Source organism: Biomphalaria glabrata, chromosome 2, assembly GCF_947242115.1.
Source record: "Biomphalaria glabrata chromosome 2, xgBioGlab47.1, whole genome shotgun sequence".
In the NCBI taxonomy this organism is placed as follows: domain Eukaryota; kingdom Metazoa; phylum Mollusca; class Gastropoda; family Planorbidae; genus Biomphalaria; species Biomphalaria glabrata.
In genome coordinates, this window is record NC_074712.1 from 10,435,054 (window position 1) to 10,459,637 (window position 24,584).

Here is a 24,584-nt window from a genome sequence, read left to right on the forward strand (position 1 = left end):
TGCCATCTTGTTCCAAGTCTACCCAACACTCAGAGATTGTGTCTTGAATCGAGTGTATTGATGTATAGTCAATAAGCATAATCTTCGTTTACTTAGAACTTTTATAATGAAACAGTTTCAGTAATTTATATAAATATTTTTTTAAATATATTTGCATTTTTATATGTATATACCGTGGGAACACCTGATTTCTATAGGTGTCGGCGGGCCGCACAAAACACTTCGGCGGGCTAGGCCGTAATTTGCCCACCCCTGTGCTATAAGCATGAAAGTAGGGCTATATAAAATTATAATTTAATTGACTGACAATTTTTTTTAAATTTTACTAACTCTGTTAATGTAAACAGTTGCTTACTTCTGATTTAGCAAACGTTTCTTGTATTTCTAAACATATTTCAACACTTTAATCCTGATGGCCTACTTTCATTTTTTCCCCATAACATGTATCTACCTTACACATTAAATAACATTGCGACTCAGTCATCTATCCCAAATATTTCATTCCCAAATAGTGAGACAGTGGTCGTAAAAATGAGCTACTAGACACAGAACAAACTAGATCGATATATTTGATCATATTTTTGCACTTTTTGTTTTCGGATCTCTCAATGACATTCTGAACTATTTCTTGGAACTTGTTGTCTTACAGGTGAGATTGAAGTGGTGGTCGTGGACACTGAAGACAGGGTGCGGATGTTGGCCCAAATGAAAAAATCCCTGCCGACTCTGAAGAGGATTATCATGATAGAAGACTTGTCTGGCGAAATCAAGAAACAGGTGGAGGAGTTGAGCATTGAAATCTTAAGGTTCACAGATGTCCTGGTAAGTAGTCCAGAACTGGACCAAAAATACATTATTTTTACATGTCTGTCAAAGACGAATTATCCCGTTTCCAGAGCCTAGGCTCATTTCATTGTCTTTTAATTTCCTTATCTTAAATCTCAAATCTCATAGTCTATGACTAAAGCTGTAATGGTGAGCTGCTGGGCCTATGCAGTCGCAGTGGACCCTGCATTTTCATAGGTCCCGCGATAATTCTAGATGTAATTGATTAAATTAAACCATTATAACTTATATATAATAACAGGGTTTCCGCGGCCTCCTGATTTTCTAAGACCTACTAGAAATCTCCTGTAATTGCAATATATATATATAAAGGTCCTGGAAATATCCAGAATTATTAAAATCTTCTTTGAAACCCATTAAAATCTACTGAAAAATAGACAAAATTGCCATTTTTGGGGTGCCAATCTTACGCGCGATAAAAAAAAAGTCATTTTCAGCTTTCATTTAGTAAAAATTACAAAGACGAATGTATTTTCTAATACAAAAATTAAATTTTGACATTATGCTTATCACTACCCAGACTGGGCCCAGTGCAATCCGTTTCGCATAGGGCCCTTCAATTGTTAGGGCCGACCCTTGTGAGCTGTTCTATAAGCATATTCTAAATCCTAATTTAATCACATGTCCTAAGTCCTAATCTACTCAATTGTCCTTATTCCTAATTTAGCAGCATGGCCTAATTAGTCACATGCCCTAGTCGTAATTTAGCAACATGTCCTAATTTAGCCATATGTCCTTTTCCTTATTTAGCCACATTTCCTAATCTAGTCGCATGTCCTAAGTCCTAATCTAGTCACAAGCTCTAAGTCCTACTCTAGTCACAAGCTCTAAGTCCTAATCTAGTCACAAGCTCTAAGTCCTAATCTAGTCGTATGCCCTAAGTCCTAATCTAGTCGTATGCCCTAAGTCCTAATCTAGTCGTATGCCCTAAGTCTTAATCTAGTCACATGCCATAAGTCCAAATCTAGTCGTATGTCCTAAGTCCAAATCTAGTCACATGCCCTAAGTCCTATTCTAGCCAATGCAAGAAATAATCCTCTGTAGAGTGGCTACATGGGCGTGTACGTCATGTATTTTTTTGGGGACGTAGGGCGTAACAATTTTCTTTAAATCTTTAAATGAACGTCTGCAATTAAAAAAAACAGACAAGAGACACATTAAATATCTATTGGGACTCAGACCTATATTTCAATAGACACATTTGTTAAAAACATTAGTGAATAATAATAATAATAACAAGTGGCGCCCAACGGAAAAGGCAAGACCTGCGTTATGTCAGAAGCTAATTCCTGTCTACTGATGTATTATTATTACTACAACGTGTAACAAATGTACTAGATCTGTAGATCTATTAGGATGGAGTGAGTGAGCGTCATCTAGACATCCAAATCTACGTGCTATGCTCATGGGTAAAAATAAACATTTTGTTGAAACTTAACTAAAAAGCATTATTGCTAAATTAATCAATTGGCTTAATATACAAAATCTAGATTTATATCTTTTATAATTATTAAAAGCGTCGAGGTTCACCGTCTGTATTTACATGTGCTATGAAATTTATGGTAAATAAAAAAATCATGTCAGTGGCTGCTGAAGTACATGCTCATTATTCTAGATAGCCACAATTCACAGCACTAGCCTTCAACATTCAAACTTGATGGAAACTTGACCGACAAAACGGTAGATTTTAATCGCCCTGATCTGCTACTCATCGATAAAAAAGAAAAAGCCGCTACCATTATTGACATCGCCGTACCACTGTCTCATAATTTAAAAAAAAACTGAGATAGAAAAACAAAGAAAATATGGGAACCTAGGCTTGGAGATTAAGTGTCTATGGAAGTTATCTAAAACAACAATATACCCCATTGTTATATCAACCGAGGGGGTAATAACAACTGACCTCAGAGATACCTTCAAGGCCCTTGGCATTCCTAGGAACATTCTAATTGCCTGTCAGAGGGTGGTACTACTGCAGACCTGCCACATCACCAGAGAATTCCTCAGTGGTAACTGTTAAAGGGGCTACGATGAATTTTGTTTCCCTTTAACAAAACTTGACCCTGGCAGCGCCAGAGAATGAATACTCGTTCGTTTTTAACATAATAATAATAATAATTCTTACAATCTGTTTGAACTTTCAGGAAATTGGAAGATCTCATCCCCAGCCGTTATCTGTAAGTAAATATGGTTATGATTATTTGTTTCCTAATTGGGGATAAAACTTTAGATATCTACCGAATGAAACTGAAAACTAATGATACTATCATTAACAACAAGTTCAATAACTCCTGGTTGACGTTTGCTTTGGTAATTGGTGCATTTTTAGACATTTATTTAAACTTGGTTTTTAAGAGGAGATTTTTTATACAGTAAACTTCATTGACTACGAACATAATGATTTTGATTTAATGAATTGAAGCTCATGCAGGAACTAAGCAGGAAATCCACATCACCTAGAGAAGAAAGGAGAAAGAAGGAGAGAGGGGTGGGGGGAAAAGTAAGAGAGAAAGTAAGAGGATGGGAGGTAGAGATTGGGAGGAGAGGGAGAGAGAGAGGGGAGGGAGAGCTGGTTGTTTATTGACTTCAGTAACTTGACGTTCAGACAGACAATGAAAGTAATAAAGAAACATGTCATCGAAAGTAATAAAGAAACATGTCATCGAAAGTAATAAAGAAACATGTCATCGAAAGTAATAAAGAAACATGTCATCGAAAGTAATAAAGAAACATGTCATCGAAAGTAATAAAGAAACATGTCATCGTTTCATCTACCTCTCCTTTCAGCCTCCCAAACCTGACGACATTTACTCCATCATCTACACAAGTGGCACTACAGGTACTGTACAGACATTTTATTTCATTAGTGGGACAAACATTTTATTTCATCAGTGGGACAGACATTTTATTTCATCAGTGGGATAGGCATTTTATTTCATCAGTGGGACAGACATTTTATTTCATCAGTGTGACAGGCATTTTATTTCATCAGTGGGACAGGCATTTTATTTCACCAGTGGGACAGACATTTTATTTCATCAGTGGGACAGGCTTTTTATTTCATCAGTAGGACAGACATTTTATTTCATCAGCAGACTTTGGTTGCAAACCTTCTAGTTCCAATTTGTCATTATATAGATTTTGAAAAATTTAGCATTTCAATCAAAAGATCAATAAAAATATTTTCACATGTATTTAATTTTAAAGTGACTGAAAAGAAAAAAAAAAGAATTATAAAATGAGATAGCAGAAATGGCCTTGAACCCAGAATGTTTCTTCTTTTGTTAGGTGACCCAAAAGGAGTTGTTCTTACTCATTACGGGTTTCTGGCCATGGTTCAAAGTATGTTGCTTCAGTCTAAGGTAAGCAATCTTATCTTAAGATTAGAGAATAATTAAAGTCAGTTAAATTACAACTGGGTGGCTACCTGGTCGTGCAGTATGCACGCTGGACTGTCATACCCTGCCCGCTTCCATACCCGTCGTCCTGCGGGGTGTTTAGACTCGGAAGTAGATTATCTTGAAACTTGTAAACATTTTACATTTGACAAACAAGTGATTTACAACGTTGATTTCGTATGTATGATCCTCGCAGCTTCTGACTGTCATTTCGATGGGTCAGAGTTCTAGCCCTGCCCACTCTCTTGCAGTCCTGTAGGAGTTTTATTTTAAGGACTAGAGTTCTAACCCTGCCCACTTAACTCTCTTGCAGTCCTGTAGGAGTTTTATTTTATGGCGTATAGTCATAACCCTGCCCACTCTCTTGCAGTCCTGTAGGAGTTTTATTTTAAGGCGTAGTCATCTTTTTTAGGACGACCGAATCTAGTAAGTCAAAGTATCAAAGAGTAAAACATAAACAAATTGAAAGAAGTAGTTCGTAGAGCTCTCCAATGTTTGAGTACTAAAAGTAAACTTTTATTTCAGTGACTAGATGTACATTTTAAAAGAAAAAAAGAAATGTTGCAGTAATTGGAAGGTTAATTTAGAGACTTGGACTAAAGAGTTTAGCTAAGTAAAAAGGTCAAAGACTCATTTATTTGGATCTACGAGGTTAAAATATTACACGACCAAAAATGTGTTTTACCATTTTGCAGTAATAAAACTCAGATCTATGAGTCCTGTTCTTTGATGTAACTGAGGTTTTGTATTTCAAGACTAAACAGTACAACAAAACGGAGAGTAGCAAACATGAAAACTGATAACGTTTAATTTAAGCTCGCTTTCAATTTAAAGTAACGAGATCTTGCTAGATCCACATCAGGCAGGAGATATTGTAAAAGTACAGACCGCTAACACGTTTGGTCTTTCTGGTAGTCTTCCTGGTGGTCTTTTAGGTGGTCTTTCTGGTGGTCTTTCTACTTTTCTGCTCTTTTTCTTCGAGAATAACTTCGAGCTCATGAACGGATCAAGAAGGAAACGCCCCCAATGCGGTATTTTAAGTTATTAGTCAAAAGATTAAGAAGCATTTTAAAATAAAAGCCAGACATTGATCGACGTTTTGTATGAAAGCGGGACATTGGCCGTCCCGCCCGGACTTTTTATGAAAAGCGTGACAGACTGTTCAAAGTGGGACTGTCCCGATTAAGCTGGGACGTCTGGTCACCTTAGATGTGTATGTGCCATCATATCAATGTATTAGCACATGTGTTTGTATGCTAGTGTGTCATCACATCAATGTGTTTGGATGTGAGTGTATCAAAACGTCTGTGAATGTCCCAGTACCTATGTCTATTATGTATCAGATTGTACCCGTTTTATTTCTTCTTTACCATCCCTCTTATTAGCTTGCAAACTCTATGCGTTGAAACTGTAGTCTGAACACTGAACGGCTATTGATTTTTCTTGAACTTTGACAGTTTATGTATATCTTTGGGAACAAAATATTAGCGCGTTTGCTACATAGTACAAATATTGATTTGTCCGTTTTAATTTCTTTTTAAATATCGCCTTAAAATTTAAGTATGCTATTTTGAACACGATTTCAGCGGGTATTCCCGAACTCGGCTCAAATGCTTCTTGGTATTCAGAAAAGATTTAAATAACTAGATCTGTGCACCAGGACCCATAGATGACCTTGAGTGTGCACGCTCAGTGGAAATATTGACAGGTGACAAGAAATAAATGGAATGAGAAATTCCAGACCAGCGCCAGGTGCATTATGGAGGAGTGGATTTTTTTTAAAATAACTTTTTTTTTTGTTATCTGTTTCTCTTCAGCCTACCTTTGAAGGTCATTGTGATGACGTCTACTTGTCTTATTTACCACTGGCCCACAACTTTGACAGAGCTTGTCACGTGAGTATGGTTTAGTCAGTTATACATGGGATTCCCAAACTATGGCCTCAAATTAAACAAATGTTGAGAACCTCTGAGTTATACACTTTGATTAGTGACATTTTGGGTGTAGACTATGGTAGGTCTTCTTCGGTTGTAGAACAACTATGGACTGCAGTTCATCCGGCACCAATAGTCACAGAAGGCCTGAACACTGACCTGCAAGGTCGCAACCTGCGGGCAATGGAGACCAATAGCTCGTTTCCCCGTCACAGGTCCGTACAACGTGACAACGAGCCATTGGTCTCCCTCTGCCCACATGTTGTGAAGTTGCAAGTCACTGTATAGGCCTAATATAACGAGTGGTCTTGGTTTATCTCGCGGACCTCTATTATGGAAAAACAATCTTGATCACATAAAACGCAGTATAATGTGGCATTCGTTTTGGTGATAGAGGAACTAACCATTTTTACTTTGGCACGTTTTTCTGTCAGAGTTGAAGCCAATGCATTTTTTCACTATCCATAGCTTTCTTGGTTGCCATCTCTACTAATACTGGGAAGACATAGTTCTAGATCACACTATATGAAGAGAGATGGTGACAATACGAGAATGCTGAAACATGATGCATAAATGAAGATAGTCGATACTCAGAGTTTCTTTGGTGCAAGATAGTCGATACTCAGAGTTTCTTTGGTCCAAGATAGTCGATATTCAGAGTTTCTTTGGTCCAAGATAGTCGATATTCAGAGTTTCTTTGGTCCAAGATAGTCGATATTCAGAGTTTCTTTAGTCCAAGATAGTCGATATTCAGAGTTTCTTTCGTCCAATAGTTAGACCAATTTTAAGTAAAAGTGAGAATATTATTTAAACAGTAGCGATATTATCCTTTATCGCAATACTTCATTTAATTGAATTTAAATCTAGAAATATTCTAAAGAAACTTTTAATGCTAAGAAAATTAAATTATCAAGTAATTATTTTCATAGTCAACTAATGGTGATGTATTTGTTGAGAAATAAAAGTATACTTTGGGCATTTAACCCATCGTGCCAAACTGTGACTTTCTCAGATTCTAATGTTCATGTGTGGTGGTCAGATTGGCTACTACAGCCGTGACATCCGGCTGCTGACTGACGACCTGATGACACTCAGACCCACACTGTTCGCTACTGTGCCTAGAGTTCTCAATCGTTTGTATGATACAGTAAGTTCCATATGTCATATGTGGTTTTAAACTCAAACCCCCTTGGCTGTGCTAGGGCAAGTGATGGTTTAGTATTAAAATTTCACCTATAATAAACAAAATTAAAGCAATAGATCAGTCACTTAACTCCGACTCCCCCCTGCGGGGGGGGAGGATTTCATTTCAGGGGGAGGGGCCTTGGCTACGCCCATGTTCCACATCATAATATATTTCACTAAGCACAAAGAAGCTCCATTGCATTAATCATAGCAGAAGTTAACTAACTCTTCTACCCCATGATTATGATACACTCCTATTATCCAAAAAACGAGACTTCCTGATGATCTATGTGTAAAGGGCCCATTTTTTAAATGTTAGTTAGCCAAGATGATTATCTGATTACAGCAGCACTGGCGTAACTCAAAACAATATGTAAAGACAAAGGTATAGCCTTCGACATCAAAGTCAGACTAATGCGCTCCCTGGTCATGGCCACATTCTTATATGCTTGTGAGTCTTGGACTCTGACTGTAGAGCTAGAGATGAGGATCCTAGCAGTGGAAGTGAGATGCTACAGAAGGATCCTAGGTATCACATTTAAGGATCGCATCACAAACGAAGAGACTAGAGACGGTTACTACAGGACCCACGATAACCTTTTAACTATTGTAAAAAAATGGAAACTAAAACTCTATGGCCATATAGCAAGGTCTTCGAGGCTTGCAAAGACCTTTCTCCAGGGAACAGTACCAGGAAAAAGAAGAGGCAGACAGATAAAGCGATGGAAAGAAAACATAAGAATGGACGGCCTGTCATTGAAAAAGGTTCTATCCAAACAAAACAAAAGACACAGGGAATGGAGAAAGACTGTTGATAAATCTTGTGTGGTGCCCCAACGGTCCAACAGACTAAGGGATAGGTGAAGGTGAAATAATTTGAGTTATGCTCCTTAGATCTCCGGTTATTATTATGATGTCTAGTTATGTATGCTAAAGCATAATAGTACAAATACTCTCTGTCACAAAGAGTAAGTTTCTTGTCAAATGTTGTTACAGTCTGTGGGTAAGGCATATTTCGCCAGGCCCTGTCTCCCAATGTTATCAAATAATACACACTTAAAACTGTCAAATTTCCGGGTATAGTTATGAAAACTATGTATAGTAATGTAGATATTGAGGAACATTTCTTTTAAGGCATTTTCTGTTATGTATTAGGGTAAATGTTTGACATCTTGAAAGAATTAAATAAAGGACAAATTGTAAACTGACCATTTCTGGTTGTGGGTTTGTTTTTTTAAGTTTTCAAAACACTTGACAACGTCATTGATCAGCAACATTTCGACCTTCAATGTCTCAATTCTGCTTTTCTACCTTTTGTATTATAAAGGCTTCAGGCTCTAACTGAATGGCCAGATAGAGATAGTAACATCCTCAGATACAGAAATACAGTAAAGACACGTTGTATAAGCAAGACCCAGTGCACCAGTCAGCTTCACTTCTATCGATACGGCTTTCAAAAAATGTACTAGCTCTATAAAGGGAATCTGTTATACTACTTTCACCAAAAGTTTAGTTGGAATTTAATGTGAGAACAAATTGAAAAAAAAAGGATGGGGGGTAGCGAATAGTTTTATTTATACTTATATGAATTATTGGCTTACTTGACTTTATCCCAAGGGGAGCTTAGGGCCGCAATCACACCTTGCCAGAACTCGGTTCTGATCAACTTCCTTCATCTGCTCCCATGTCATTCCAGTACCCTCAGCTTCACTGATGACTGACCTCTTCCAGGTTTGCCTAGTTTCCTCTTTCCTTGTGGATTCCAATCAAGTGCCTGCCTTGCAACATTTTTTTTTATATCCTGGGCTCTGGGTTTTGTCTAGTTCTGTCCCACAAACTGACACACTAGTTATCTTTTCCGACCACTAAATTCCCAATATCTGGTTTAGGCGTCTGTTAACAAAGGTCTGGAATTTTACGATATATTTTTTTAGTGACTCTCCATGGCTCAGAACGTACAGAAGGACCGACTCAATGTTTGTGTTATCTTATTTTGTAGAGACAGCGCCTTGTAGCGCCAGATTGCTTGAAGAGTGGAAAATATTAATTTCTATTATTTGTATATCATCAATTTAACAATCTAATTGCCATTTGAATTATTTAGTTGACTTAAAAGAAGCGTGAAAGTTTTCAGAAGCTGTACCCTCTATTTAGGTTTATGCTGAAGCCAACAAGTCCAGATTAAAATCAGCCCTTCTGAATTGGGCGGTGTCCAGTAAACAGAGAGAGATAGAGAGGTAAGCCAACTGTAGTTGCAGAATTCATGTAGATCTAGGTTGCTTTGTATAGATTATATTATTAATATTACTTTTGCTGTTTTGTATGGCTTGCTGACCCCAGGTTTGTTTACCGCAAGGACAGCATTTGGGACAAGTTGATTTTTCACAAGGTTCAAGAAAAACTTGGCGGGAGAATACGCATGGTCCTGACGGGCTCCGCTCCACTGTCACCACAAGTTTTGACTTTCCTCCGATGTGCTCTGGGATGTGTGGTGAGGACACATGTCTGTGACTGTCTTGTCTTTGTCTTGTGATCTGTCTTGTTTCTCTCTTGTGTTGGCATGTATATTTGTTTGCTTTATGCATATACGGCCTACTCGTTTTTGTATGTTGTATCTTTCTCATAATGTTGTACTCTCGAATAAGCGGTGGATTATGTAGGTCACAAAACTGAATCAATCTAATTGTCACATAAGAAACTGATTCATGGCTCATTTTGAGTAGTATTGCATTGTGACTTCATGTTTGGTGGCTGTTTTGACTGAATCGAGCCAAAATTTGATACGTAAAAGCCTATTAGTATAGCATCAATTATTAGACAGTAAAATAACAAACTTCTGAGTCATTGGAAACATTTTAATACAGCACTTCATTTAAAAAAAAGGTTTAAAAACGTAAACATGATGTAAGTATTTATAATATCAGCTTTTCAAAAAGTAGAACCGTTTACCACTAAACAGTTCGCTTTATTCACTTTACATGTGAGTTGTCGTGTATGTCGTCAAGCAGTTTCTCCTCTTGTTATTTATGTCTCTTGGATGTGAACTACGTGTAAATTTGTTTGTACTTTTAAATATAAGATAATAATTAAATGACCATTGCAATCGAGCTGATTAATTTGTGTATGTATTCGTCAGGTTGTTGAGGGATACGGACAGACAGAGACTGGAGCTGGCATTAGCATGAGTTTACCTGGGGACCCAAGTGCAGGTAAATCTATCTCAAGTACCCCATTTCAGACCTTGTGATGCATAGGGCTGACTTTCAACACAGCACAACGACCAGCCACCTTTATTTCCTCAAACCTGTCAGGTACACATTAGAGTTGGGTGGATTCAGAGGCACCCTGGAAATCCCAAAAACCCAAGTCTTCACCAAGATTCGAACATGACACCCCTAGTGCATACGTCAAGTGCTTTACACCTCAGCCAACATGTCCCCCATATTTCTTTTTCATTAATAATTTATCTATAAACTGGGACACGTGAGCACCAACATGGGCTATTCTTACTTGGATCATAAATGAGAACACACATTTTACCTCCAGCTTCTGAAATTAGGAACTTTTTTTTTTGTATTTTGTGACGTTATTGTCCACGCTTTTTTTTAAAACATCCATAATTTGAATGTATTGTTACATTTTTTTACATTTTTTAATTTTATTATTTTTTAAATTTTAGTTTGATGTTTATTGATTTTGTTTATATTTTCTATATCATTATTTTTGTAATGAATTAATTTTTACTTTATGGAACTGCCAGTGTCGAGCGTCGTTAAAGTGAAACAAAATTAATTGTAGTCCTCTTAATATTGTCCACTGAGAAATGTTCTGATGACATGGCAGGTCTGCAGCAGTTCTGCAGCAGTTCTGCTCTCTGATTGGTCTTGAGGATCCTCTAAGGAATACTTATGGGTTTAAATGCGTTTGCGAGGTTAGTTGTCATTAGTCCCTGGGTTGATATTCAAACATGGTGTATTGTTTTAGATGCAACAGAAACTGCAGGTCTATCTGCAACAGACCAAATCTACTCATGCCACGTATGCGGCCGGTTTTTTAAAGCGAGGATTGGACTTTACAGTTACCTTCGAGTCCACAGGAAATGAGAAATGTGCTCATCTTCGATCACGAGCTCTGATTTAGATAGCTTTTAATTTTTTTTTCTCAAACTCTTTTCCAGGTTCTGTGGGTCCTCCTCTGCCAGGCAGTCACATCAAGTTAATTGATGTCCCAGAGATGGACTATTTGGTTAGGGACAACATCGGAGAGGTCAGAAACCATTCTAAATAGAGCGTGACAATTAAATTTAAACCAATGCAATGTATTTGTTTTCGAAATCCAGACAATATTTTTTAAGAAAAAACACACTTTATTTTAATGACATTGATTGAAGAGCTAAATATTAAGAAATATTGTTTTTAACATTTCTGCTTTGTTGATTGCACGTTCATATTTAGATCTGTTGCAAAGCAGACTTCCTGATGAAGGGCTACTACAAGGAACCCGCCAAAACTGCAGAGGCGTTGGATGCGGATGGGTGGCTTCACACTGGAGATGTTGGGACATGGCTACCAGTAAGAATATTTCTGCACTGGTTTAATATTGTTGGGATAGTTTTATTTTTAAACCTAATCTACTAAAACACTTGATTAAATATTTTAACACACACATATAGACATGATAACCCAACCTCTTATACACTCAAAGCCATACATCTCGGTTGATATATGTAGCCACATCTGCACCGGCTCAGGAAACATTGTGCTCAGATGTCAGTGCCGTACATGTCTACACGTATGTAAAGATGTCAGTGTATGTCAATATTATGTCAGCGCATGTATTCAGAAGCCAGTATATGTCAACACATATGTTCAGATGTCAGTATATGTCAACACATATGTTCAGATGTCAGTTTAAGCCATTATATGTCAACACATATGTTCAGATGCTAGAATATTTCAACATTGGTGTTCAGATGTCAGTATATGCCAGTCATGTGTACATATGCTAATGCATCATCTACAACACATGCGTTCAGATGTCAGTATATTAGTCCATGTCCACATCACCTATCCAGCTCATCCAGCCCTAGTGTCGGTGCCTAGGTTATGGTAATCTTGCACCAACGTTGTTAGGTGCACAATTTGTTGAACGCACCTTCTTTGTTGCCTTGCTTTTAAGCTTATGGCGGGTTTTTATCTTTCGTCTGTGTAACCCTAATTAGGAAGTTTGTTATGGGATTATCAAGTCTACAATAGAGACTAGAGTCGGCAGTGGGCCAGTGTTGTACGTAGGCCTACTAATGTGTTGCGTTGTGGTATAGCAAGGTGCAGAATGATTGTTTAATTAATATAAACACGATATTATTATATTTAAAATTCAATGATATTGCTCCATCAGTTTGTCATATCATTAAATAATTACATTGTTAACAGCGAGTCATTTATTGTAAGCATGAAGGTGCCTGTTGAATGTCAGGGGCCTGGACGAACGGGTATAGGCCTTAACTCTACCCTGACACATTAGTCCAGACTTCCGTTACATGCCTCCAATGTGGTTATAGTCACCATGTACATAGCATTTCAAATTCAGCTCGAGGAAACAACATAGGATCAAGTACAGTACTCATTATTCTTGGCGAAGGTTTTATATTCAAGGAAGTAATTTGTCTTAGCCCTTTAATTAAAATAAGTGGAAGAATACATTTTTCCTAGTCCTTGAAAAATTTTCTGTATAGCGAGGAAAAGGAAAATATCTTTAAAACTGGCGTTTTACATTTGTTTAGACCTCGACGACAAGATGAGTATGCAGGTCCTGATTCCAGGGCAATATTACACTTGAGATGTTGTGAATGCACTTCTTTTTTTAAGTAATGTCTGTATTATATAACATAAGATAAGAAGATGTATGGTTAAGTTGCTTCACTCCAGCAGTAAAGGTTGCCTGGAAACTGAAAGCCAAGCTAAACACATCTCGCTGTGTTCAATGTATTCAAATGTGACGATGTTTTTTTTCAGGATATCTAAAAACGTTCATTTAGTTGTCAATCTCCCTACCCAGGCATTTCCTGAATTCGTATGTGTTCAGATGTGTTCAGGATATTAGTACATGTCTTTCACTAGCATATAAGCCAGGGAGGTCAATACAAGCGCTACAAAGACACTCTCAAGAGCTCCTTCAAGGAATTCGATATCGACATTCACGGCTGGGAAGCACTAGATCTCGATCGCTCCTAATGGCGTGAAGCTGTTAGTCTCGTAGTCTCAAGATTGGAAGTAAGAAGAGTGGCCAGGGCGAAAGAGCGCCGAACCAACAAAAAGCTGAGAGAAGAAGCAGGCCCATCAGCAACTGACCTAACCCACCCATGCGACGTATGCGGCCGGCTTTTCAAAGCGAGGATTGGACTTTGCAGTCATCTTCGAGTCCATAGGAAATTAGAAATGTGCTCATCTTCGACCACGAAGGAGGAGCTATATATATATAACAAGTGTAGTATATTAATATAGCTGATTGGTCGTGCGGTATTCGCGCTGGACTGTTGTTCTATGGTCACGGGTTCATACCCTGCCTGGCCCTGTCGCCATCCCTCGTCGTCCTGGAGATTTTAACTAGGAAGTAGATTATCTTCAACACTGAAGGAGCGATTACAGTATATGATGTTGTTGTTTTTTTATCCTCAATGTGTACTTTAAGATTTATCCTCAATGTGTACTTTAAGATTTATCCTCAATGTGTACTTTAAGATTTATCCTCAATGTGTACTTTAAGATTTATCCGAAACTTTTGGTTTCCACTAACTGAATGCGTCTAAGATAACTATGATTACCTTAGTGGTCACTACAGATAATTTATTGATCACAATTGTTTTACATATTAATGATCCTAAAATCTATATATATTATTCACTATTTTGTTATTCAGAATGGCACATTGAAGATTGTGGACAGGAAAAAAAATATATTCAAATTGTCTCAAGTAAGTTATCAACACAATTTTCGTCTGTATAGGACAACACACGTGGATAGTTTATCATATGCCAAACATAGTAGACATTTAAATTGGCAATAAATACCATTATTTTTATTGAGATGTTTACAATTATTAATAAAAAAATGTTTGCATAATTGTTCTATACCAACACTGGATTGGCTAATGCAATGCTTAGCCCATCACCACCAAATATCTAAACTCACATTCTTTTACAGAAAACATAAGATACACACACACTCATCCATACACACCCATACACACGCATTGAGTCAAATGCAAGTAGATAAAGTTCATTACAATCAGTCTTCTTTGACCTCACCAATACTTTTCATTTATGCACACATCACGTGATCACCATTCACAGGGTGAGTACATTGCCGCTGAGAAGATAGAGCAAGTGTATCAAAGTAGTCCTTTCGTATCCCAGGTCTTCGTTGATGGAGACAGTTTGAAGGTATGTAGATGTTTGCAGACCATCTCTCAACTTCATATCTTGGGGGCTGGTCTCGTGTAAAAAAAAATTGGGTGAAGTTACTGTAATTAATTTCACATGTAATATTTAACAGAAACTGGAGTTTGAACGCTTTGTTTACTATCGTTTAAACTTTTTACACTTATAATGTATTGTTATATGTAATGTATACTTTTAATACACATCTCCTCACGTTTGATAAAGATTATTATTATTAATAAAATGAGTCTGTCGCATACATTAAAACCATTCATTTTTAGTTTCTAAGATCAGAAATGTGTTATATGGGTGAACTGGTTTGACCACATATTAGACATTGAAATCCTACAGTTGTCACATATGAACGGTATAGACGCCACAGCTAAAAATGTCTCAATGTCCCGATGGGAGGGACATGTAGTCTGTATACCAAAAATGTGCCTTTCCAAACGACTTCTATATGGGGACCTCTGTGCAGGAAAGTGTTCTCAGGGGCCAAGTGGTGTCAACCAACACATTATAAAGGCACCCCTTAGAGTTCCTTCAAGGATCGCCTGATATTGACATTCACGGCTGGGAAGCACTTGCTCTGGATTGCTCTTCATGACGTAAAGCTTTGAGTGTCGAGTCTCAAGATAGGAAGCAAGGAGAGTGGCCAGTGTGATAGAACTGAAGCAAAGAGAGTGGCCAGTGTGATAGAACTGAAGCAAGGAGAGTGGCCAGTGTGATAGAACTGAAGCAAAGAGAGTGGCCAGTGTGATACAACTGAAGCAAAGAGAGTGGCCAGTGTGATAGAACTGAAGCAAAGAGAGTGGCCAGTGTGATAGAACTGAAGCAAAGAGAGTGGCCAGTGTGATACAACTGAAGCAAAGAGAGTGGCCAGTGTGATAGAACTGAAGCAAAGAGAGTGGCCAGTGTGATAGAACTGAAGCAAGGAGAGTGGCCAGTGTGATAGAACTGAAGCAAAGAGAGTGGCCAGTGTGATAGAACTGAAGCAAGGAGAGTGGCCAGTGTGATAGAACCGAAGCAAGGAGAGTGGCCAGTGTGATAGATATGAAGCAAAGAGAGTGGCCAGTGTGATAGAACTGAAGCAAAGAGAGTGGCCAGTGTGATAGAACTGAAGCAAGGAGAGTGGCCATTGTGATAGAACTGAAGCAAAGAGAGTGGCCAGTGTGATAGAACTGAAGCAAGGAGAGTGGCCAGTGTGATAAATATGAAGCAAGGAGAGTGGCCAGTGTGATAGAACTGAAGCAAGGAGAGTTTTCAGTGTGATACAACTAAAGCAAAGAGAGTGGCCAGTGTGATAGATATGAAGCAAAGAGAGTGGCCAGTGTGATAGAACTGAAGCAAGGAGAGTGGCCAGTGTGATACAACTGAAGCAAAGAGAGTGGCCAGTGTGATAGAACTGAAGCAAGGAGAGTGGCCAGTGTGATAGAACTGAAGCAAAGAGAGTGGCCAGTGTGATAGAACTGAAACAAGGAGAGTGGCCAGTGTGATAGAACTGAAGCAAGGAGAGTGGCCAGTGTGATAGATATGAAGCAAGGAGAGTGGCCAGTGTGATAGAACTGAAGCAAAGAGAGTGGCCAGTGTGATAGAACTGAAGCAAAGAGAGTGGCCAGTGTGATAGAACCGAAGCAAGGTGAGTGGCCAGTGTGATAGATATGAAGCAAAGAGAGTGGCCAGTGTGATAGAACTGAAGCAAAGAGAGTGGCCAGTGTGATAGAACTGAAGCAAGGAGAGTGGCTATTGTGATAGAACTGAAGCAAAGAGAGTGGCCAGTGTGATAGAACTGAAGCAAGGAGAGTGGCCAGTGTGATAAATATGAAGCAAGGAGAGTGGCCAGTAAGATAGAACTGAAGCAAGGAGAGTGTCCAGTGTGATACAACTGAAGCAAAGAGAGTGGCCAGTGTGATAGATATGAAGAAAAGAGAGTGGCCAGTATGATAGAACTGAAGCAAGGAGAGTGGCCAGTGTGATAGAACTGAAGCAAAGAGAGTGGCCAGTGTGATAGAACTGAAGCAAAGAGAGTGGCCAGTGTGATACAACTGAAGCAAAGAGAGTGGCCAGTGTGATAGAACTGAAGCAAGGAGAGTGGCCAGTGTGATATAACTGAAGCAAAGAGAGTGGCCAGTGTGATAGAACTGAAGCAAGGAGAGTGGCCAGTGTGATAAATATGAAGCAAGGAGAGTGGCCAGTGTGATAGAACTGAAGCAAGGAGAGTGGCCAGTGTGATAGATATGAAGCAAAGAGAGTGGCCAGTGTGATAGAACTGAAGCAAAGAGAGTGGCCAGTGTGATAGAACTGAAGCAAGGAGAGTGGCCAGTGTGATAAATATGAAGCAAGGAGAGTGGCCAGTGTGATAGAACTGAAGCAAGGAGAGTGTCCAGTGTGATACAACTGAAGCAAAGAGAGTGGCCAGTGTGATAGATATGAAGCAAAGAGAGTGGCCAGTGTGATAGAACTGAAGCAAGGAGAGTGGCCAGTGTGATACAACTGAAGCAAAGAGAGTGGCCAGTGTGATAGAACTGAAGCAAGGAGAGTGGCCAGTGTGATATAACTGAAGCAAAGAGAGTGGCCAGTGTGATAGAACTGAAGCAAGGAGAGTGGCCAGTGTGATAAATATGAAGCAAGGAGAGTGGCCAGTGTGATAGAACTGAAGCAAGGAGAGTGGCCAGTGTGATAGATATGAAGCAAAGAGAGTGGCCAGTGTGATAGAACTGAAGCAAAGAGAGTGGCCAGTGTGATAGAACTGAAGCAAGGAGAGTGGCCAGTGTGATAAATATGAAGCAAGGAGAGTGGCCAGTGTGATAGAACTGAAGCAAGGAGAGTGTCCAGTGTGATACAACTGAAGCAAAGAGAGTGGCCAGTGTGATAGATATGAAGCAAAGAGAGTGGCCAGTGTGATAGAACTGAAGCAAGGAGAGTGGCCAGTGTGATACAACTGAAGCAAAGAGAGTGGCCAGTGTGATAGAACTGAAGCAAGGAGAGTGGCCAGTGTGATATAACTGAAGCAAAGAGAGTGGCCAGTGTGATAGAACTGAAGCAAGGAGAGTGGCCAGTGTGATAAATATGAAGCAAGGAGAGTGGCCAGTGTGATAGAACTGAAGCAAGGAGAGTGGCCAGTGTGATAGATATGAAGCAAAGAGAGTGGCCAGTGTGATAGAACTGAAGCAAAGAGAGTGGCCAGTGTGATAGAACTGAAGCAAGGAGAGTGGCCAGTGTGATAAATATGAAGCAAGGAGAGTGGCCAGTGTGATAGAACTGAAGCAAGGAGAGTGTCCAGTGTGATACAACTGAAGCAAAGAGAGTGGCCAGTGTGATAGATATGAAGCAAAGAGAGTGGCCAGTGTGATAGAACTGAAGCAAGGAGAGTGGCCAGTGTGATACAACTGAAGCAAAGAGAGTGGCCAGTGTGATAGAACTGAAGCAAGGAGAGTGGCCAGTGTGATAGAACTGAAGCAAGGAGAGTGGCCAGTGTGATAGAACGCAGAGCCAACAGAAAGCTGTGAGTGTCGAGTCTCAAGATACGAAGCAATGAGAGTGGTAAGTGTGATAGAACGCAGAGCCAACAGATAGCTGTGAGATGAAGCAGGCCTATCTGCAGTCGACCCACAACTTAGCCATGTCTTATGTGTGGCCAGCTTTAGGATTGGACTTTTATAGCCATCTTCGATTACATAGGAAATGAGAAATGTGCTCATTTTCGACCACCAAGGAGGAGCAATACAAGTTATTGGACTGAATCATGATAAATGTGGAACCTCTAGTGAATTTGATTTTCTAAGCCTGTCTTTGGGCGTGGTGGCCAAGTGGTAAAGTGCTTGGCTTCGAACCTAGGGGTGCCAAGTTCGAATCGGTGAAGACTGGAATTTTTATTTCGGGTTCCCCTAAATACAAACAACTGTAATGGGTACCTGACATAAGTTGGGTAAAGACGATTGGTCATTGTGCTAGCCACAGGACACCCTTGTTAACAGTCGGCCATAGAAAAAAATAACCTTTAGATCATCTGCCCTATATTTTGCAAGACATCTCTGAACACTAAATGTATCCATCCTTTATGCTAGATATAATTAATGACCTGAATCTTATACATAATTATCAAAGGATTAAATATTTTCAATTACCAGCTAAATGCCACATGTATGTTTTGAAAAACTGTGGTGATATTATTATTTGCAGGTAAAATTTTTCAATTTTATTCTCTTCTAGGTCTATAAATCAATGCTTAAAATATTAAGAAAAATGATTAATTATTATCCATTCAATTAACTCTCCCCAGCCTGTGCTCATGGCAGTGATAGTTCCAGATCAAATCTTCCTTGAAACCTGGTGCAAGCTCAATGCTGACCAAAACCTGCCATCTAGTTTGACAGACTTCTGCAAGCTAAATGTAAGCTCAATGTTATGTAACTTTAATAGTGGCCCCAAAATTGCAATGACACATAAAAATGAGATTTAGACTTATTTAAGTAATGAAGCAGAGAATCATACTTTCAAACCTCTTTTTTAGGGGCAATAACTATGTACTACTTATTCAAGACGCTCATGTATAATGTTATAACTTTGTTATTATACCAATAAATGACCTAGTTATTACGCTAATTAAAAGAGGTAGTTATAACACAGATAAATGACTTAGTTACTTCACTAATAAATGACCTAGTTACTTCACTAATAAATGACCTAGATATTGCGCTAACAAACTGATTAAAAAAAACAACAACACAATTACGCAATTAAACAAACATGATCTAGCTGTTACAAAATGAAGTAACTAGTTTACCACAAACAAACATGGCTCATAGACTAGCCTAACAAAAGACCTAGCAGTTTCAAAATACAAAAGGCCTAGCTATGCTTTTAGAGATACACAGATAAGACAGCGATCCAACACGTAACCAAAATGATCTAAAAACCACACAAACCAGCTAGCTACCTCACCATCAAACCACACAAACCAGCTAGCTATCTCACCATCAAACCACACAAACCAGCTAGCTACCTCACAATCAAACCACACAAACCAGCTAGCTACCTCACAATCAAACCACACAAACCAGCTAGCTACCTCACAATCAAACCACACAAACCAGCTAGCTACCTCACAATCAAACCACACAAACCAGCTAGCTACCTCACAATCAAACAGGTCCACCTAAAACTGTAAAGATGATTCTTGCTATTTTGTTCTTTCCTCCAGAAAGCTAAAGATACTGTTTTAGCTGATCTATTGAATCAAGGAAAGAAAGCTGGACTAAAAGGCTTTGAGCAGGTACATTCAATGATTTCACATCCTATAGAAAATGTACTAGCGTATCTAAGAGGTCAAAGATAAACCTTGAATAAAACTAGATAATGTCGCATGTAAAGATAAAGTTTCAATAAAACTAGATGATGTCGCATGTAAAGATAAAGTTTCAATAAAACTAGATGATGTCGCATGTAAAGATAAAGTTTCAATAAAACTAGATAATGTCGCATGTAAAGATAAAGTTTCAATAAAACTAGATAATGTCGCATGTAAAGATAAAGTTTCAATAAAACTAGATAATGCCGCATGTAAAGATAAAGTTTCAATAAAACTAGATAATGTCGCATGTAAAGATAAAGTTTCAATAAAACTAGATGATGTCGCATGTAAAGATAAAGTTTCAATAAAACTAGATAATGTCGCATGTAAAGATAAAGTTTCAATAAAACTAGATAATGCCGCATGTAAAGATAAAGTTTCAATAAAACTAGATAATGTCGCATGTAAAGATAAAGTTTCAATAAAACTAGATAATGCCGCATGTAAAGATAAAGTTTCAATAAAACTAGATAATGTCGCATGTAAAGATAAAGTTTCAATAAAACTAGATAATGTCGCATGTAAAGATAAAGTTTCAATAAAACTAGATAATGTCGCATGTAAAGATAAAGTTTCAATAAAACTAGATAATGCCGCATGTAAAGATAAAGATTCAATAAAACTAGATGATGCCGCATGTAAAGATAAAGTTTCAATAAAACTAGATGATGTCGCATGTAAAGATAAAGTTTCAATAAAACTAGATAATGTCTCGTGATAAATAAAAGATCAAAATGCTAATCAATATATATAGCTCCTCCTTCGTGATCGAAGATGATCACATTTCTCATATCCTATGAACTCGAAGATGACTGTAAAGTCCAGTGCTCTGGCTGCCTGGTCGTGCGGTTTGCGCGCTGGACTGTCGTTTGGATTTATCGATGGTCCCGGGTTCAAACCCTACCTGCTCCCATCCCCCGTCGTCCTGCGGGATGTTTGGACTAGGAAGTAAACTATCTTCAACTCTGAAGGAACATCCGAAACATGGAAAACAAATTCTCGCTTTTAAAGGCCGGCCGGCCGTGGGTCAGTTGCAGATAGGCCTGCTTCTTCTCTCGGCTTATGTTTATGATAGAACCACTTATCAAATATTGGACTCGTTTACCTGAATACTGGGCTGCTTATCTTAATGTTGGACCCAATTATTTTATGTTGAATCCACATTCTTCTTTCCATCCCAGTGGCGCAACAGTCCATGGAGTGCCCTGGCCTGCTTTAGAGCATCTCTCCATTCTGATCTATCCAATGTTTTGCGTCTCCATGCCCGGACATTTATTTGTTGTAGATCTGCCTCTACGTCATCAAACCATCGTGCTCTGCCTTTGGGACGCCTGCCTTTTGTTTTTTACCAGTAACAATCTTTGCTCCTCTGTTATCTGGCATTTTGTCGAGGTGACCTGCCCAACGTAATCTGTTCCATTTGATTTCCTTCACTATGGATGGTGTTTCTTGGTTGGTACGGGTCCTCCATCCAACCCTTCATCCGGTTCTCTCATGTTTGTATGTTGGACTCACTTATCTTAATTTTGGACTAGCTTATCTAAATGTTGGACTCAATTATCTTAATGTTGGACTAACGTATCTAAATGTTGGACTCAATTATCTTAGTATTGGGTCCACACACACACAAGCACCAGGGTAAGGGTAACGCTTTCAGACCAAGCTATCTATGGGCGGGGGGGGGGGTAGATGATGTGAAACTCTTTTTTATGTTTCCGAAGGTTAGCATGGGTGTTATGTGACCAGCACAAAGACCAACTGTTTTTATTCCCTCAACGAATGTAAGGTAGCATTTGGGGTTGGGTTGGCTCAGGGGCGCCCTAGAAACGATAAAGCTCCTGGTCTTCATCAGCGTTTGAAATCGGGAGCCTTCGGTTTATTTATAAAACTATATGATGTTGCACTTCTTACGTGTGCTTTAAGAAAAAAACAACAACACTTTATTGTATGTTTTCATGTTACAAAAGAGGTTTGAATGCATCTGTTTAGTGTGTCACTGGGTTCCATCTCTTTTCTTCAGGTGAAAGATATTTACCTGGAGAAAGACCCATTCACTGTAGACAACAAACTTTTGACACCGACCTTCAAAAACAGACGACCGGAATTAAGAAAGAAATACAAGAGAGTCCTATCTGACCTGTACAGCAGGAATGGCTTTTAAAGGAGTGTTGGCCAAGACAGACAACGGCATTGACTTATGAAGACATGTTGGATTGTAGACTAACAAATATTTAGTAGCTTGACATTGTTCTGAGCATATTTTTTTCTTCTCTTTTCAACTGGACAAAGTTGTACTACTAATAGATGTATTTAATGTGTACATGGGCGTGAACTAGTATGTCACCTGACATTCAAATGAAATGTCATGATATTTGCTCAACTTATTTTAATACCAGTATATATGTATATACTTTCATATACCTACAAAGAATGGTATTGAACATTATGATGCATATTTATTGACTAGCCCCTATTGCATGGTCATTAGGAGCGGTCTTCCGTGTTATTTTGATGAGGGAAGTAACAGACTGAGATGGTATATATATATATATTAAGATGCTAAAATAGAAACCTATATTAAACACCAGCCATTTTAAAATGTAACTGCTCGAGTACTAGAATTAATAGTCAATTTAGATTGAGAATACTAATTACAATAATAATAATATAATTCCTAAAATATTTATTGTTTGTTATCATCTTTGGGCTATCTTATCTTATATGATACAGACGTTACTTCAAGAGTGAAGATGATTACGTCATGCATATTAACCAATGACCTAAATCGATAAACACTTATGATACAGTTTATTAATGTTCTGTATCTTTTACAACGATATTTTGTATTTAAATATGCAATATTCATTCCATAATAAACTCTTTTTTATTAAAGACAAAATCTTTACATTTATTATACTATTGTTGCGAGTTATAGATTGCGAACAACATATTTTATATTTAAAAAGCTGATACTTGTAGAACTGATTATGTCTGCTTTGGTTCATTCTAACTTCAATAATGATTTTATAACTATCTATCATGTATTGTTGACTATACTTGACTATACCATTAAAAAATTCAATATACATTAATTTAATTTGCATGAAATATTTATTCAAATTAGCAAAACCTAAAAAATGCTATAACGGAAATCACACATTTCTTCTAATTACATGCTCTCTTGTATTGGAGGAAAAACTACCATATGTATTCACATAGCTGCTAAATTCGCAGTTGTATAGTTACATGTGATCTAGGTCTACATAAGTTTGTGTAACCTCTAATAGTCCCAATCTCCGTAGGCTCCTTCACTCACGCACACAAATATTCATTCTTTTAGATTTAAAACAAAAATAAAGAAGAAAATGAAACCAATGTTCTCCATTTTGTATCCCCTAGCACAATGGTCGGTAAACTCGTCGGCCAAATTACAAAAATAAATGTATAAAGAATACAAATTGTAATTTATGCAAAGAACCATCTTTAGCGGTCCAATAAACGGGAAAAGATGCTAGTGGTTGTGTGTGATCAGCCCGTCCATCTGTCACGTTTAGATCGCACAAACTAGAAAAGATAAGCCAAATCCGATATCATGATATCTAAGCTCTTACCGAGTTCTGGTTCAACGTCTTTCTTGCGAAGATTATGTTTAACTCTTGTTTGTTCGTCTGTCTGGTACACGTTATTTCTCCTACACCCCTTCTCGAATCAAGTTGAAACTTTGCACACTTATTTATTATTTACTTATTTATTTCCATAGGCAATACATAATTCAATGAAACAATTATTTAATTAATTACTGGTAAATACTTTTTTTTTTGGTTGTACCAATAAGGAAGAGAAGAGTAATCCTTCAGCATTCACCCATACGGCTAAATGTGTAGGGCTTCGTCCCCATGGATAATTGATCCCACACCAATTCTCGGATCAAGTTGAGACTCTAAAGCAATCCTTTATTGTCCATAACAATACACAAATAAAAGAAATTAACCATTTAATTAATTAATTATTGGTAATTAATTATATTTTTATTCATATCGAATAAGGGAAATATACACTATTTAGATAATAGTTGTAAGTGCGGAGTTCTTCCCCTTAGAAAAAGGTTTTATTTAATAAAATATATATTTTTAACTAGTTAATTATTGCTGTTTCAACTGAAACTCACAATCTCCAGCCCTGCTTATTAGCATCCAGTCAGTATTAATCTAAAGGATGGCTGCTGCCTAACCCTGCCCCCCGCCATCTTCTGTATATGGGCTTCAACTAGTATGTAATAATCTTCAACTCTGATAGAACTTCCGAAACTGTGACGATCCATCCGCTGAGCCCCCCCCCCCCCAGCCTCTTTATCGTTGATTTTGACACCGCCACCGCTTGCAAACCCCCCCCCCCCCCCTTTTCCCACTTCGAGGACTAAATACAGCGTC

The 24,584-nt window shown here is 38.2% G+C and overlaps 1 protein-coding gene across 5 annotated transcripts in view; it reads left to right on the forward strand.

Annotated features, from left to right (window-relative positions):
- LOC106070793 (long-chain-fatty-acid--CoA ligase 5-like) overlaps positions 1–23,055 on the forward strand; it is a 45,547-nt gene extending 22,492 nt beyond the window's left edge. For all 5 annotated transcript variants that reach the window (XM_056019072.1, XM_056019070.1, XM_056019069.1 and 2 more), the window contains 16 exons: positions 650–822; positions 2,991–3,023; positions 3,634–3,685; positions 4,135–4,208; positions 6,062–6,139; positions 7,191–7,325; positions 9,518–9,600; positions 9,704–9,854; positions 10,500–10,572; positions 11,541–11,629; positions 11,818–11,934; positions 14,282–14,335; positions 14,715–14,804; positions 19,084–19,194; positions 20,005–20,076; positions 22,175–23,055. In XM_056019072.1, the coding sequence (XP_055875047.1) occupies positions 650–822; positions 2,991–3,023; positions 3,634–3,685; positions 4,135–4,208; positions 6,062–6,139; positions 7,191–7,325; positions 9,518–9,600; positions 9,704–9,854; positions 10,500–10,572; positions 11,541–11,629; positions 11,818–11,934; positions 14,282–14,335; positions 14,715–14,804; positions 19,084–19,194; positions 20,005–20,076; positions 22,175–22,315 (1,526 nt within the window). In that variant the 3' untranslated portion in view covers positions 22,316–23,055. The remainder of the gene's footprint in view (positions 1–649; positions 823–2,990; positions 3,024–3,633; positions 3,686–4,134; positions 4,209–6,061; positions 6,140–7,190; positions 7,326–9,517; positions 9,601–9,703; positions 9,855–10,499; positions 10,573–11,540; positions 11,630–11,817; positions 11,935–14,281; positions 14,336–14,714; positions 14,805–19,083; positions 19,195–20,004; positions 20,077–22,174) is intronic.
- Positions 23,056–24,584: the final 1,529 nt, after the last annotated feature.